This window comes from Heterocephalus glaber, unplaced genomic scaffold, assembly GCF_053883595.1.
Source record: "Heterocephalus glaber isolate CG9 unplaced genomic scaffold, H.glaber_assembly_v1.0 deba00000071, whole genome shotgun sequence".
Lineage (NCBI taxonomy): Eukaryota > Metazoa > Chordata > Mammalia > Rodentia > Bathyergidae > Heterocephalus > Heterocephalus glaber.
In genome coordinates this window covers 3,242,424-3,258,087 of record NW_028258137.1, presented here as the reverse complement: position 1 = coordinate 3,258,087, position 15,664 = coordinate 3,242,424, and the positions used below count along the sequence as shown (strand labels likewise).

The 15,664-nt window shown below is 51.0% G+C and overlaps 1 protein-coding gene across 1 annotated transcript in view; it reads left to right on the top strand.

Annotated features, from left to right (window-relative positions):
* Window positions 1-15,664, top strand: part of Klhdc4 (kelch domain containing 4) — a 31,551-nt gene that overhangs the window by 2,741 nt on the left and 13,146 nt on the right. Inside the window, exons 2-5 of the mRNA XM_087201282.1 lie at window positions 916-1,007; window positions 4,619-4,697; window positions 5,877-5,975; window positions 10,056-10,192. Of these exons, the coding sequence (XP_087057408.1) occupies window positions 916-1,007; window positions 4,619-4,697; window positions 5,877-5,975; window positions 10,056-10,192 (407 nt within the window). The remainder of the gene's footprint in view (window positions 1-915; window positions 1,008-4,618; window positions 4,698-5,876; window positions 5,976-10,055; window positions 10,193-15,664) is intronic.

Below are 15,664 nucleotides of genomic sequence, written 5' to 3'. Positions count from 1 at the left end.
GAGTAAATGAGTGGTTTACTGAGCCGTGCTGGGCCAGAAAGCAAGTTGCTTAAGAATATACAGTATGGTGCCCTTTAATGAAATTGAAGACTGTATAGCAATCCTGTGTATTGCTTAAGGATGTGCCCTTGGGTAGTAAGTGTATAAAGAAGCACTAAAGCATAGTAAGTACCAGGTTCCAGATCAGGGTTCTCTAGGAGGTGTGAGGGTTCACATGCAGCATCAGCTTTCTGGGTGACACTGTCTTCCTTAAGCTGGTGGATGTATAGAAGAGTGTCTTGCATTCATTTGATGCCTTCCTGTGTGTGTTAAGTACTTCATATTTCAAATCGCAAGCAGTGTGTCCTGCAGTGGGAGCCACCGACCTGGAAGGGTTGACGCCCAGCCTGAGACTGAGGGGAAGTGTCTGTAGGTGCTAGAAGGACATCTGACCTTCATTCCTGCAGAATGTGGCAACAAGAGCTGAGGCAGGGCGGGGGGATCCCACTTTTCAGCTTGAATAAGGTAAAGGGTTAAGAGTTGCTGAGGAGATCAAGAGAACGTTCCAGTGACAGCCAGGCCGTGCATCCATCACCAGGTGGCCAGGCCTGGGTGCCAAGAGGTGGTTGGAGGGGAGGTGAAGCCAGATGGGCTTGTCTAACCGGAAGGCCCTTCGGGAGCCCGGGGGTCTGTCACGAGATCACCCTGAGGAGTGCTTGCATCGGCACCGGCACACAGACTGCCTTTCAACTCAAGTGCTGAACCCTTTTTCTGTGTGTCAGGTTCTATGCATTTCAGACTCAGCAGATCAAGTTAGGATTTGCAGACGTGACCAGAGCTCAGTCTGCTCAGATTGACACAGGGGGAGAGCTGAGCAGGCTTTTGCCTCCGTGACAGGTTTAAGAGTCTCACGCGGGGCTGCTTATGTGTCCCTAGGAAGACCTGGAAGCCCTCATTGCCCATTTCCGGACACTGGATGCCAGAAAGACGAAGATCACAGAGACCCCCTGCTCCCCGCCGTCTGCACGGTAAGCAAGCTGACTTCTTTGTCCTGCGATTCTGACTATTTCCTTTCCTCTTCTCAATTGGAAAGCTGCTTTCTTTCCATCAGCACCATGTTTTCCTAAATGACCCAGCCCTGGGGACATTTTGTCCACTGACACCTGCTGTGTGGTCCCTTGCCTCTAAGAGCTGGGCTATGGCTGTCAGCTCTGCTGTCCTGCAGTGCGAGGAGATGTGGTTTCCAAGCAGGCTACTCCCCTTGGGGATTTTGTTTATTTGTTTTTTTGGTTTCATGAGACACAATCTTGAATTGTAGTTCAGGCTGGCCTTGAACTCACTATGTTGCTAGGCTGGCTGAGACTCTCAGTGATGTTCCTGCCTCAGCCTCCCAAGTGCTGGGATTACAGGTGTGTGCCACCATGGCCACATGCTGCTCCCTTGGGATCTGCTTGGCTGTAAAGCTCTCTAGTCAGCAGCAACTTGTGGACAGAAGTGTGCCTCAGCAAGCTTTGCTTTTGTTCTCAAGGTGTTTTAAAAGTGCACATTGGGCAGGGGATTTGGCTCAGTGGTTTTGCCAATCCCTGGTACCAAAAAAAAAAAAAAGTGCATATCAGAGGAAAACTGAAAGTCACCATAGCATTGTGCTGTGTTCACTCCTAAAGCTTTTATATTCTCAGGTGAAGCCGGGCATGGTGGCACACACCTGTAATCCCAGTACTCAGGAGCTTGAGGCTGGAGGATCAGCAAGAGTTGGAGACCAGTCTGGGTTACACAGGGAGTTGCAGGCCAGCTTGAGATACAGAGCAAGATGCTGTCTTCAAAAAACAGGGCTGAGGATTCAGATCGGGGCACTGCCCCTGTCTTGCCAGCCCAAGGTCCTGAGTTTGATCCTAGGTATCCAAAAAAAATACTGTGTCTTGTGACACACAGCTGTAATCCCAGCACTCTGAGATGCTCAGGTACCAGGATCACAAGTTTGAGCCCTGCCTGGGCAACTTAGCAAGATCCTGTTGCAAAATAAAAAGAGAAGGAGCTGTGGTGTAGCTCCTGTGAAGGCCCTGGGTTCCATCCCCAGTACATGCGTTACACACAGACATACATCAATTTGTGTGTGAGCCACTTTCAGTGAATGTATGAGTTATGGAAAATATCCCAAGGTCTTAAAGGATATCAAACACCTGTGGAACACACAAAGGGAACATGCTTTGGTCTCCACGTGGCTTCTTCCCCAGCTTCTGGGTTCTAATTATTAACTAATTTGGGTCAGGCTCTTGTAACTCTTCTGTTTGCTTTGCACGCTGAGTGCTGCACACTAGGAACCTGGGAAAGGCCCAGTGCCCTCATAAACAGGTATGGTGCCATTCAGGGTAGGGAATAGCGTAAGCTTTACCGGCATCTGGGCCGGATTTGTGTAGCTGTGGAATCGTTTGCTTCGTTTCCTTCAGAATAAAGTTAAGCTTCTAGGCCGCATCTCTCAGTGCTGCTGTCACAGCCTGTGATGCAGGCCTTCAGGGAGGCCTCCCTATTGTGCTCCCTTTGCGTCAGTGAGGTGCAGGTGACAGTGCGGATCCCTCTGACCCCATGGGTGGGCTTTAGGCGTCACCTGCGCCCAGCTATGGGAGGCACACAGTGATGAGCCCCGGAGCAGAATGTGTGAGGTTGGAGCAGCCCCAGGGTGGGAGGCCTTTCTCATCTTCCTTTAATGAATTCTGCTGGGAACTGGGTTTCGTTTTTCCCTGTAGTTGGCGTGTTATAATTGGGTGAAACATGATTTGCGCATGGCAGGTGGACATTTGTGTCGGACTTGTTGAAGCAAACCTGAGATCCTAAGGCTTCACGTATGCACCAGCACTCCTGAGGAAAGCCGCTGAGTGTGGAGTGTTGTTAGTTTTTGGTGATGTGTCAGAACCTTTTCCAAAGGTTCATTGCTTCAAAAGTCAGGTTTAGTGTCGGGCTGCGGTTCAATATGTGGGTGGCTCCCTGGGTCAGGGTAGAGTGTTGCTGTTTGCAGGCAGCCGTTACTGACCAAGAGAGATGGAATGAGACCTCGCTGGGTACCTTAGTAACTTCTGACCTCCCTCCCTCCTCTGGACCTGTTAGGTAAAAACCCTTGAATTACAAGTTCTCGAGGATGCAGATCCTGAGCATTGGCCCAGGTGTGCCTAAGGGTACCTGAGGACCGGGCACGCGGTTCCTTCGTGCTTCTCGCTGCCTGCACCTCCATCCATGCCTGGGTAAGGTGTGCTTGGCGCCATGGGCCTGGTATAGATTCTTCCGATGTGACGCTGTCTAGTTTTCCACAGAAAATTAAAAGCGGAGTACCAGAGGAACTTGGGAAACTATAAAAAAGCATTTGTATTCTGATTACATATGTAAAACTTGAGATTTGCCGTTTACACCATTTTTGACTTAAACTCAGTGGGTTATTGATATTCACAGTGCTGTGCAGCCATCAGCGCTGTCCAGTTCCAAAACCTCATCTTCGCCCCACAGCAGCCCTGTCCCCATGAAGCAGTCACTGCTCGCTCCCCTGCTGCCAGCTCCAGTCCGATTTCCCTTGCTGTGGACTTCCTGTTCCGGGTGTTCCACAAAGGTGGGGCCGTGCCGTGTTCGTGTGTAGGGATCGCTGCTTCCGCCTGTCTGTTTCCCAGGTCGTCCGTGTTGCAGCAGGGATCTGAGCCTGCTTCCTTCTTGGGGCTGGATGATCCATGTAGTGGATCCATTCCCGTCAGGGCTTGGGCGGCTTTCCCTTTATTGGCCGCTGTGAATCCTGCTGCGGTGAGCGTTGCTGGATGGGCATCTGTTTGTGTCTGGACCCAGGAGGAGAACCACAGACGCGTGGTGATTCTGGATTGAGCCATCTGAGCGGCTCCCGAGCTGTTTTCCATGGCAGCTGCACTCTTTCGTACTGGCTTTTACTGCTAAATTTCTCAGCCTATAGAATGTTCCGGTGCACAGTAAATCCCCAAGAGAAAATTGAGGCTTCAGATTGCCCCAGCTTACTTGACCGTGAAACCTGTTTATCCGTTGAGAAGCTGTCTTGGGAGGAGTGGTGTGGACACGCTGTGCACAGCCCTGCAGAGGATTCTGAGCGCAGGGCCCTTTCCAGTGTGGGCCTCGTAGTCCCCGCATCTTTTCCAGCTTTCTACTGAGATAATCAGAGTGTGCGTGTTTTGACTTTTGTCCTGAGTGGGAAGTAAATGAAGTCAGTAACGTTTTCTAGATGGAGGGCTCCTGGCACACTGTTGAAGTACTTCCCAGGCAGGACCTTGGAGAACAGTTCTGACTGTGAAGTGAGCGACCAGACACCGAAAGCAGGATGGGGCTGGCGACTGGGCACGGAAGTCAGGGCTAGGCTCCTTCCCGCGGTGATGTCAGCGGCTGGCTAGGAGTGCGGCAGCCAGACCAGGGCTCTCCCTGGAGCACGAGCCTGGCATCGGGCTGGCGGCCAGCAGGTCGGGTCCAGGGTGGTGCCTGTGCTTCCGTCCTGAGGCCCAGGCCCTCTCTCTCGGGGTCTAGGGAAGGCCAGGCTCTGGTGACAGCCGTGCAGCGGGGAGGGGCCTGGTTCTCAGCGCCCTGGCGGGGCCTGGTGGGGCCTGCTGGGACCGTGCTCATCCACTGTTCCTATCTCTCGCAGGTTGAATGCCTCCCTCTCCGCACATCCTGAGAAAGATGAGTTAATCCTTTTCGGAGGTGAATATTTCAATGGCCAAAAAGTAAAGTATATATTTTTTTCTCTTCCTCCCAACTTCCCAGGTGTCATTTGGAGTAAAGTTAGGTCACAGTATAAATGGCCATTGGTCCTTTCCCTCCCCTCTCCTGTGTCCCACGTAGTGAGCCTCAGGCCCGATGTAGGGCATCTGAGTGTCCCCAGGACCCCTTGAGGGCTGAGTGACTGTGTTTCCCTGGTTCTGCAGGGTCCTTGTCCTCTGGGACTCAGCTGTCCCTGCAGTCACTCCTGGCTGCACGTGTTGGAGGTGGACCTATGCCCTTCTCCTGCTCATTTGACTTTCACAGTCACAGTTCACAGCGTGCAAAGTCTTGCCGTGCTGGGGAGCCACCCCAGGGCCTTGCAGGTGCTAGGCAAGTGCTCTGCCACTGAGCCACGCCTCCGGTCCTCAGAGTTAATTGGAATACAGCAGCTGCTGGTGAACGGGGCCCAAGGTTATTTCAGCAGACCAGAAAGCCCAGTGTTTCAGACTCATGTAGGGAACAGTTAAAACGTGATCTCAGGTCCCTCGAGCCTTGAGGAGCTCCGAGTCTGACTTGCCTCCCCCAGCCTCCTCTGGGCATTTGCATGCATTTCTAGACCCCAGGCTCAAAGCAGTGAGGAGGCTGAGTGAGCAGCCAGGCTCTGGGTGCCTTAGAGGTCAGTGGGCGGGGCCCGGCGGCCTTTTTCTTTATACCATGGTCCCTGACTTGAGGAAGGTTCTGCTTACAAGTCCTTGACCTTACGACAGTGGGAAAGGGTCCCTACATGACCATGCTGGTGTTTACCTTCAGAACAGTGTTCAGTACGTGTCGTGAGAGATCACACTTTGTTATGAGAGGCTGCGCTGGATGGTTTTGCCCAGCTGTAGGCTGATGCTAGTGTTCCGGGCACATTTGAGGTCGGCCTGGCTAAGCTATGAGGTTCGGGAGGTTAGGTGCATAAATGCATTTTCAGCTCACGATGCACTCGTTGGGACTTGGTCCCGAGGCATGTTGACGAGCATCTGTCTTGTCACACCAGAGGACCTTGGGACCTTTGCACTGTCAGCCTGCATTGGTCGGATGCACACTGCTCTAGGAGAGAAGCTTCCCAGCCAGTTCTAGTGACTGCCAGAATCCTAGCCGCTCCTGTCACTTGCCTACCAAGTCCTTCATGACACTGAAGGTCCTTTTGCTTCTTGCAGACCTTTTTGTATAACGAGCTTTACATCTACAACATCAGAAAGGACTCCTGGACAAAAGTCGACATCCCTGGCCCACCGCCAAGGCGCTGTGCTCACCAGGTAACATCAGCACTGACTCTCAGCCTTCCTTCCCCTTCCTATGTCCTGAGCTGGTGGCCCTTTTAGTCTATGGGTGATGGGCAGCCTCCTGCAAAGAGCCTGGGACTCCCCAGGATGTCCTGGGGTAGCTGTGGTGATAGTGTTGTTGTTATTTGGATTTGTTTGGGGGATTTTGTTTTGTTTTCGGGTCTCACTATGTAGATCTGGCTGGCCTTGAACTCACTGGGATCCTCCTGCCTCAGCCTCCCAAGTGTTGAGATTACGGGTGTGCCCCACCATGCCTGGCTATTGTTGTTTTGAGACAAGGCCTCACAATGTAGTTCAGGCTGGCCTTAGACTCACTATGTAGCCCAGGCTGGACTTGAACTCGAAGTGATCCTCCTGCCTCAACCTCCGGAGTAATGGAATACAGGCTTATGCTACCCTGCCCACCTGGCTCTGCTTTTTGTAAACGAAGCTACACTCGTTTCTGTCTCTTCACCTGCTCCCAGGTGGTGTGAAGAAGGTGTGTGACGCTCTCTGTGAAAGTACCTTGTGCCACGCCTGGTGTGTAACAGCCACTCTGCAGTGCTTTCTTCCCATTTGAGTGAGAGGACCCCACAGAGCCTCAGTCTGGACTGGGTGATGAACAGGAGAAGATGGAAGCTCAGAGAGGGGCACGTGGTGGAAGGAAAGTCGTTACTATAGAATGAACTGAGACATAAGGAAGAAGTGGCAGGGAGTGAGCAGGAGGGCAGCTGTCTCTGCCAACTCGAGGGAGCATTGTCGGAGCTGCCGGGCCTCGCAGGGAGCAGCTCCTGGTCTCGGTGTCCCCCAGGCTCCGTAAGGCTGCGCCGTGTCCTTGTGCACCACTGCACCCCGTCCTTAGCACGGCTGGGACTCACTTCCCGGGAGGGAAGCAGGGAGCATGGGTCACAGCCCATGCTTTGCTCCTCTGTGGAGGCTGCAGGCAGCCCATGGGATGAGGCAGAGCAGGAGGTACAGCGAGAGGGGGAAGCAGAAGGTGTGAGCGTACAGCTCCGCACTCACTGGGTGGTTGGTGCTCCGCGAGTGACAGTGAACCTCACTCATGTGAACCGAATTCTCACAAAGAAAGAAAAGAAAAGCATACTCCATTGTATAAAAAAACCATATCTTCTTTTTCCTTGTTGGTATTTGGGCTGCTTCCAAGCCTTAGCTATTACAAACTTTGCCGCTTTGAACATGGGTGCACATACATTGCTGTGGTATGATTCTTTGAATTCTTTGGGGAAGATCCCCAGCAGGGGAATAGCTGGGTCAAATGGGACCTCTAGTCCTAGTTCTTTGAGGTGTCTCCATGCTGATTTCCACAGTGGTTGCACCAGTCTGCACTCCCACCAACAATGGAGCAGGGTTCATCTTTCCCCACGGGCCCGCCAGCATTTGTTATTGGTTGATTTCATGATACCAGCCATTCTTTCTTTAGTGAGGTGTAATCTCAGCATTGTTTTCATTTGTTCTCTTGAATGACCAGTGATGTTGAACGCTTTTTCATATATTTTTTGTTTGTTTGGTTTTTTGCTACCAGGAATTGAAGGGCCTTGTGCTTGCCAGGCAGGTGCTGTGCTACTGAGCTACATCCCCGGCTTTTTCATATACTTATTGGCCATGTCTAGTTCTTGCAGTTTGTTTGTTTGTTTGTTTGTTTTAGATAGTTTTCAAGAAGTTTTAACATGAGAAAGGAAAAGGTCATATCTACTACGGTCTGTTTATACGATCTGCAGTTGACTTAGGGTTTACCATTTCCAGGTAGTGGTATGCGCCTATAATCCTAGTAGTCCACAAGCTCGAGGCAGGAGGGCCCACTGCAAGTTCTAGCCTAACCTGGGGATTTACCAATTGAACAAGATCTCCTTGTTTGGCCTTTTCCAGCCTACTTTATTCCTTGTAGATTTTCTTTGGTCAACCTTCAGTCTAAAGGGCTTTTTTTTGCCATTTCTTAAAGCGAGATCCGCTGGCCATAAGTTTTTCAGCTTTTTTAAATCAGTGAATATGTCTTCATTTTGGAAGTGTTTTTGCTTGACATGGAATGCCAGCTCACACCAGAAGGCATGTGTTGTTTTCAGGGAATGATTGGTGGCGATTCTTATGTTCTGTTTCTCAGCATTGGATGGGGACCCGGGGCCTCCTGCCTGCTAGGTAAGGGCTGTACCACTGAGATACATTCTAGCCAGTCATTCTTAATTCTGTTTAGTGTTCATTTTGTCCTCTTTAAGGCTGCTTAGAAGATTTTCGCTTTATCCTTGGTATCAGTTTGATTTGATATATCTTTTGTCTTTTTCTAGGATTAACATGTATGTTAGACTGCTTAATATTATCCATCTAGATAATCTCCCCCTTTCATATTCTCTCTCTCTCTCTCTCTCTCTCTCTCTCTCTTTCTGTCTCTTTCTGACAGGATCTCACTGTGTAGTTCAGGCTGGCCTTGAAGTCATGGCGATCCTCTTGTCTTGGCCTGCCGAGTGCTGGGATTACAGGTGTGCATCACCATGCCCAGCTCCTTTAGCTTTTTATGTCCATGGTAAACTTTTTGGTGGTTTCTGTTGCCCCTTTCAAGAGCAGTGAATGTGCTGTGAAATGATGAATTTTCCTTTTTATGTACAGTGTTGACAAGCCCTGGATGTTCTTTGGTTCTTGATCCTGCCTTCCGTTAGCTCTGTGCTCGTGTTTCTTTTAAATCTTTGAACATAAAGTCTTTGCATTCTGTTGTCTCTGTTCTGGGCTGGTTTCTGGTAACTGACCTGCCTTGCTGTGGCTCAGTCCTACTAGTGCTGTGTGCTTGGCCCCGGCTTTGTGAGCCCTGCCTGTTGGGCCTGGGTTCTGTTTCTGTCCATCAGCGAAAGAGCACTGTCCTGCTCGGCAGGGCAGTTACTGGCAGCTCTTTAATTCTTGTGATGTCCCACTAGGGCAGTTTTAGCTGTAACCTATGGCCTTTTGGGGGCTTTCTGTGGGATCAGTGACATCTTCATTCTGCCGGTTGGCACTTGCACAGCCCCGTGTCAACTCAGGTCACTTTCAGGTTTGTGGTGCCATGGAGGTGGTTCCCTCCTGGCCTGCGGTGCTCTCACCCTGCCTCTGTGCATGGTGCAGGTATAAGACCACTCAGGTTCCCTCATTCCACAGTCCCAGGTGTCACAGCTATGTGAGGCTGCCTGACGTGACCCTGAGCCCAGCAGGCAGTTCTGGCCTGGCATTTGTGCAGCTGGGGAGTTGCTGTGCTCCCTGAGCTCCCCGAAAGGAGCCTCCCCAGCCCACTTGTGACAAAGCCCCTCCTTCGATCAGTGAGGGTGGAGACCTAGGGCACCTCCTAAATGTCCTTCCTCCGGCACCATCACAGCAGCAGTTAAATCTTTGAGTGTAGCAGGGCACATCCAAACCATACCAACTTATTTCAGACTTTTAGAAATAAATATTAAGCTGGGTGTGGTGGTGCACACCTGTAAGCCCAGCACTAGGGAGGCTGAGGCAGGAGAATCACTGAGTTCGAGGCCATCCTGAACTACATAGTGAGATCCTGTCTTTAAAAAAGAAAAGAAGATGCCACCCACCTTGCAAGCGGAAGGTCCTGAGTTCGATCCCCAGTACAAAAAATAAAATAAAAAAGAAAAGAGAAATAAATGTTAATAATATTTCATATTATATGTATATTTTATTTCTCGTGGTACTCTTAGGTATGCAGTGCTTTCCAGCAGGGATAGGACTGATGAGGGCCAGAGCAGCCTTAGTGTAGACATTTAGTAAAATCTGCCATTAGCTTCTGTTAGAACCAATGTTATAACTAGTGTTATGATGTTATGACTAGTGTGAACCTTTGAAGTAACTGTCCACTTCAATGGGGTGTGGTATAGTCTTAGGTGGAAGTCCACGTTGCCACCTAGGACAACATGAAATTGTCTTAGTGTTGGACTGAGGAGGGATGACTAGGAGGAGATCTTCCATGTGGAGGCAGGAGTGGAGGGTGGCCAGGCCCTCTCAGCGGGCGACGCTGTCACCTCAGGTCACCCTGGAGCCACCAGTGCTACTGTGTGGTTGAACTGACTGTCACTTTTCCCCTAACAGGCAGTGGTGGTGCCTCAGGGAGGCGGACAGCTGTGGATCTTCGGAGGGGAGTTTGCATCCCCCGATGGAGAGCAGTTCTACCACTACAAGGATCTCTGGGTCCTGCATTTGGCCACCAAGACCTGGGAGCAAGTCAGGTAAGTTTCTGGACAGAGGCCCGGTGAATGGAACTGGGCAGTGGGGGGAGGAACTTGAGGAAGCCTGAGCTTGGACAGCTGTGACTGCCAGGCTTCGTCAAAGCCATTGCCAGGACTGGCTGGGACCAGCAGTCCATTCAGACTGTCTCCTGTCCTGCACTCTCGCATGTCATTATCATATTTTAGTGTGGCTCCTCTGCTGGGCCAGCTGTTTGTCCCTGAGGCTGCTCTGGGCTGGGAGCTGAGCTGTTTAGTAGGAGGGAGTGCTGTGTCACATGGTGCAGAGGCGGGGAGCTGGGCAGAGCGGGACGGAAGCAGCCTCACACTCCTCTGTAGCTGGGCACAGCCGCCCCTGGTGCAGGATCACCCGTCAGATCCACGCTCTCAATGGCGTCTGAATAGGCAGAAGCTGCACACCTGTCAGAACACGGGCGGTCCCCTCGCTTGTTAAGAGCGCAGCCTGGTGGAGGGAGGGTTGAAGGAGACTTGTCGACTTCCTTCTCCTTGGGTGCAGCGGTCTTGTTGCCAGGGCTCTGCAAGCCACGGTCCCAGGGCTAGTTACACCATAAATTGAAGTCTCCTTGTGGTGGGGGGACAGTTGCATTGTGGAACCCAGTCGTGGGGTGCAGAGCGTTTCCCAGTCCCAGGACTTTGCACCAAGAGAGGAGTGGCTCTCTAGAGAATGTACTCAGTTATTCAACAGTGAGCTCTCTGGGGGCATCATGACCTCCCCCCTTGGGTTTAGGCCTGGAGCATCACAAAGAATCTGCCATGCTCGGAGAGGTGCACATCGCTTTCCGGTGCTAGCAGTCCTAAACCAGACTGGACCAGGGGAGTGTGGTATGTGGTTTACTGGGTTCCTGAGTTCTGTTTCCCTTTCTCATGCATGTATTGGGAGAGACCCTTACCTTGGTAGGCACAGCAGTCGGGAAGTGATATTCATATTAAAAGTGACTTTTACTGTGTATACTTTGAAACTCAGTCCCTTTTCCTGTAATTTAAAGGTACCCAGAGCACATGATCTTAGCCCCTTTTGCTTTGCTTTAATTATTCCTTTCAAAACCCAGTTATTACTTATTTGCTTGTTAGTCCCTTTTTGGCAAACAATCTTTGTGCTTTTATGTATTTTGTCATGTCCAGCAGCTTTTTTCCATAACCGACTGGTGAGGCACAGGACTTGGCTGCATGAGAAGCTTCACGTGGCCCTGTAGCTTCTCCCAAGCCAGTGCTGGCCATGCATTTTGGAGTGGCCTTGCTGCAGTGTGGCTCACAGGCACTTGTGGCATGAGAGCTTCCTCCTGAGCTCAGGCTTTGTGGCTTCAGTAGCATGTGTCCAAAGTGTCTCTCCCAAGGTTGCATGGTCTGTTGAGATGTGGTCACTTAGGGAGTATCCCTGTCTGCTTTCTCTCCAGTGGCCACAGAAGGTAGCCCTCTTACCCCAGGGCACTCAGCTGTGGGCGGGGATGTGGGCAAATTGAACTCCCAGGACTTTGCAGGCAGCTGGCCCAACACATTCATGACGGCTCATAACCACCGTGGCTAGGTTCCTCGGCTTAGTTCTGATGTTTTCTCACACTGAACATTGTCTCTAAGAGACTCATCTCTGTTGCACATAGCCGTCGTTGTCGAGGACCATTCCCTCAAATAACTGTGTCCCTGTGCATGTGCCCCAGGGGGCTCTGGGAAGCTACGAATGGCTGAAATTCTTAGAGTACATTGCCATCCACATTCTCTCTGTGTCTCACGGGGGACAGGGGTATGCACTGTTGTGTCTGTCTGGCAGTAGAAGGAGGCATGGGTGTGTGTGTAGCTTCCCCCAGCCTGCACGTGATTTGGCATCCTAGGAGATTCCTCGTGCTCCATCAGACCCCTCAGGCGTTTCCTGAACTTTACTCTCCCCATGCCAGTGGTGGCTTTGTACAGTGCTTGGCACCAGGGGGACACTTGGTGGTGCCATGACAGTTACCTGCCATTTTAATGTTTCCACATGAGAGGAGAATTCATAGCATTACAACTGTGCAGAAGCCCAGGCCTCAGTAAATTTTTTTTGGTGTGGGTTGTTTTTGGGGGGTTTTTTTGGTACCAGGGATTGAACTCAGGACCTTGTGCTTATGAGGCAGGCGGCAGAACCACTGAGCTAAATCCCCGGCCCTCTTCTTGGTTTTTTGAGACAGGGTTTCGCTTTGTAGGTCAGGCTGGCCTCAAACTCACTAGGAATTACAGGTGTGCACCACCACACCTGGCTACTAGTACAGCTATTTCAAAACCGTGTCCATGTCAGAATCAGTGTCCTAAAGAAGAAGAATCATTAGCAGAATGATCCGGAGTTATTTTCCGACCCTGCAGCTGAATTCTCGTGATGCCCACTAACAGCCTCTCTGGGATCCCCATGTGTGAAGGGCCGTGAGCAGGAGCGCGAGCATCCACCCTGTCTGCTGTGAGCTGGGGCCAAGCTGTGAAGGTCTCTGGGCTCCCCGAAGCAGCATTACTGATGAGGAGCAGCAACTCTGGTGAAGCCTGACCTGGTGGGAGGCTGCTGTGTGGCCTCCCTGCTGGGCACCTGTTAACCGTGGCCATTAGGATGTGTCGTGTGGACAGAGCAGCGACTGTGTGGCTGGTGCGTAGAAAAGCAGGGTGAGGCTGGGGGTGTGAACTTGAAAACACCGATGGGCCGAGGGGTCAGTGTTCGATGATGGATTCTGTAGGTGCTGAGACCATGCTTTGTATGGTGTCCTGTAGTGTCTTCGTCCGTGGTTGAGCAACTCTGCTGCAGGCTGTCTTATGGGCTTCTTGACTTGTGGGTCTTGATTTTCTCATCTGTGAGATGGGAACAGGATAATAACTGCATCGTGAGGCTGTTGTGATGAATAAATGCACACAAAAGGACCATACCCGTCATGGAACGAACACTTCACTATGATGCTTCCACCATCAATAGCAGGAGTTAAAATGAATCAGGGACCTGGTTGCATAGGCTGCCTGAATTTGAGAGACTTTGCTACTGATGATGCCATGCGCTGTGGTTGGGTTCCCCAGATTTTTACTAAGCCCCTTGTCTGCGGTGGGCATGGTGCTTGGGAAAGTGGGCTGAACCCCAAGGCTGCTCTGAAAGGAAAAGGGTGTGTGACTGCGCTGACTGGTGCTTTCCACCCTGAGGGTAAGACACTTGACTTGGAGATTGTCCCTTTGTGCTGTGGATGTCTCGGGCTGCCTGGTGTGGCAGCGGTCATATACTCTGTACTTGTGTGAGGTCTGACCTTTCCATTGAGCATTTGTGTGCTGAGTGTACAACTGTTTGCACCCTAAGCCTGTGGAGACATTTGAGACATAGATAATTTGTGCGAATGTCACCCTAGCAGCCTGTGGAGGGCCTGGGTGGCGCTGGCTGGCATCGTGCCCTGTGGGAGTGGCATTCTGTGCACAGCCCAGATGAGCTGAAAGCTCCTGTGCCCACAACGTTTACATATGATACCTGTGCTTTTTGTGCCATATATAGACTTCTGGCTAAGGGACATGCTGATTTTTAAAGACTACGTTTAGGACCGATGTCAGTTGAGAGATTCGAATATAAATGAGCTCTTTTTTTGTGGTGGCTTTATTTTTCTAAAGGAAGATGTAGAACCTTTTTATAGGAATATTTTTTCCCCTTTTTAGTACCTAACAGTGGGCTCAAAAACTAAGTGGAACCTGTTGTATCTGATCTGATTTGGGCAGGGCATGAGACAGCGGCGGGATTCCTATACAGGAAGCCACCAGAGGCATGGGCCTGTGCCTCCACGCCTCTTAGGGTCACAGGTGACCACTGGCCAACAGCCTTGGCCTCCGTTGCTGGACTGACCTGGAGGCACCTGGGGTCTCCTCTGCCTGTCTTGGAATAGAGTGAAGGCACTGGTGAGTTGTTCATAGAGAGCTCTTCCCCAGATTGTATGAAGTAATGCATGGTACCTGGGTACTGATTAATTGTTTTTAAGAGGTGTGACAACTAGCAAAAATGACAAGTACCAAACAAATCATTCTGGCTGGAAAGGGTAATGTCACAAGGCAGCTGACATTGACCCTTGTCAATTTAAGTTTGCAGAACCAAACAAAAGTACCAGAACAAAACTTTCCATCAAAATGCATTGAAACCCAAATTCAGCAAGTTCCAAAGTGGTACCAAGATGTGACTGTGTATTAAAATTCCTTGGAGGGCCAGGGATTTAGCTCAGTGGTTCTGCCGCCTGCCTCGCAAGTCCAAGGTCCTGAGTTCGATCCCCAGTACTCAAAAAATAAAAAAATAAAAAAAATTCCTTGGAGAGGGTGCTGACCCCTTGCCCAGCATGCTTGGGTCTCCTTCCCAGTCTGGTGCTCACAGGCTCTGTGCCTTGCTGGGGGCCGTTGGCTGTTCTCTTCACCCACCCTGGACATGGCCTCTCGCTGCAAGGGCTGTTCTCATCGTGCAGGCACACAGCTGGCGCCTGCGAGGGCTGATCCAGGTGGCCCCAGAGCTCCAGCGAGCCCGCAGGTGTCACTGTGGCATGCCCCAGACCCTCTCTTCTGAACCTTGTTATGTTTAGTATTTCTGTCATGAATTTTGGCAATAAAATATGTGTAGTAATTTGTGAGTGCTACAAAGCTAGGAAAGAAACCAAGTAAACTGGTTGATAGATTTGGCATCCAGAATCATCTTCAGGGACCTGATCTGGCAAGATGGGATTTACGTAGAATGTTTCCCTGTAGGATGCATGTAAGTACAGAGTGAACAACGCTGAAAAGCTGTCTGTCCTTGTGAATAGCATGATTTAGTGAATTGTGACCCATGAGGCATCAGCATATGATAAAGCCATCCAAATTCCTATTTCTTTTTTTTTCCCCCAGTACCGGGAATTGAACTCAGGTCCTTGCGCCTGCAAGGCAGGCAGTGGAACCACTAAGCTAAATCCCCAGCCCTCAGAATTCCTATTTCTGAAGGCGGGTTCTAGATAGTATTGGTCCCTTCTGATTGATTGCCTTCCGTGGGCTTTTGGATGACACTAGAGGGTCATTGCCGTGGAGGGGGGCGGGGAGGAGCTGGCTGCACTCACTGCAGGTCGGGGAGCTCAGGTCCTGGGCAGCATCCTGGTGCGTGCGGCGCAGCACATGGAGGACCTGGAGCGCTTCAGCACCCTACCAGTTCTGGGATTCCGTGCACTGATATGTTTGTTAGGGCCCTTGGCCTTTGTGAGGTTTTATGTAAAACCCTGTACATGGGTTTTGAGGAACTCTGTGCAGCATACACCAGAATAAATGAAGGAACAATGAGTTATATAAACTGTGATCCTGACCGTGACACCCGTTTGCGGGCTGGAGCTGGTGGGGTTGAGGGTGGGAGCCCAGAAGTGCAGAGGGCCCTAGGCGCCAATCCCCAGGGAGTTGGGGCTGGGCACGGGGCACTTTGCTGGCCCGGTGGTTGGTGATTCTGGAGCCCCTGGGCCCAGGGCATCCAGCACAGGC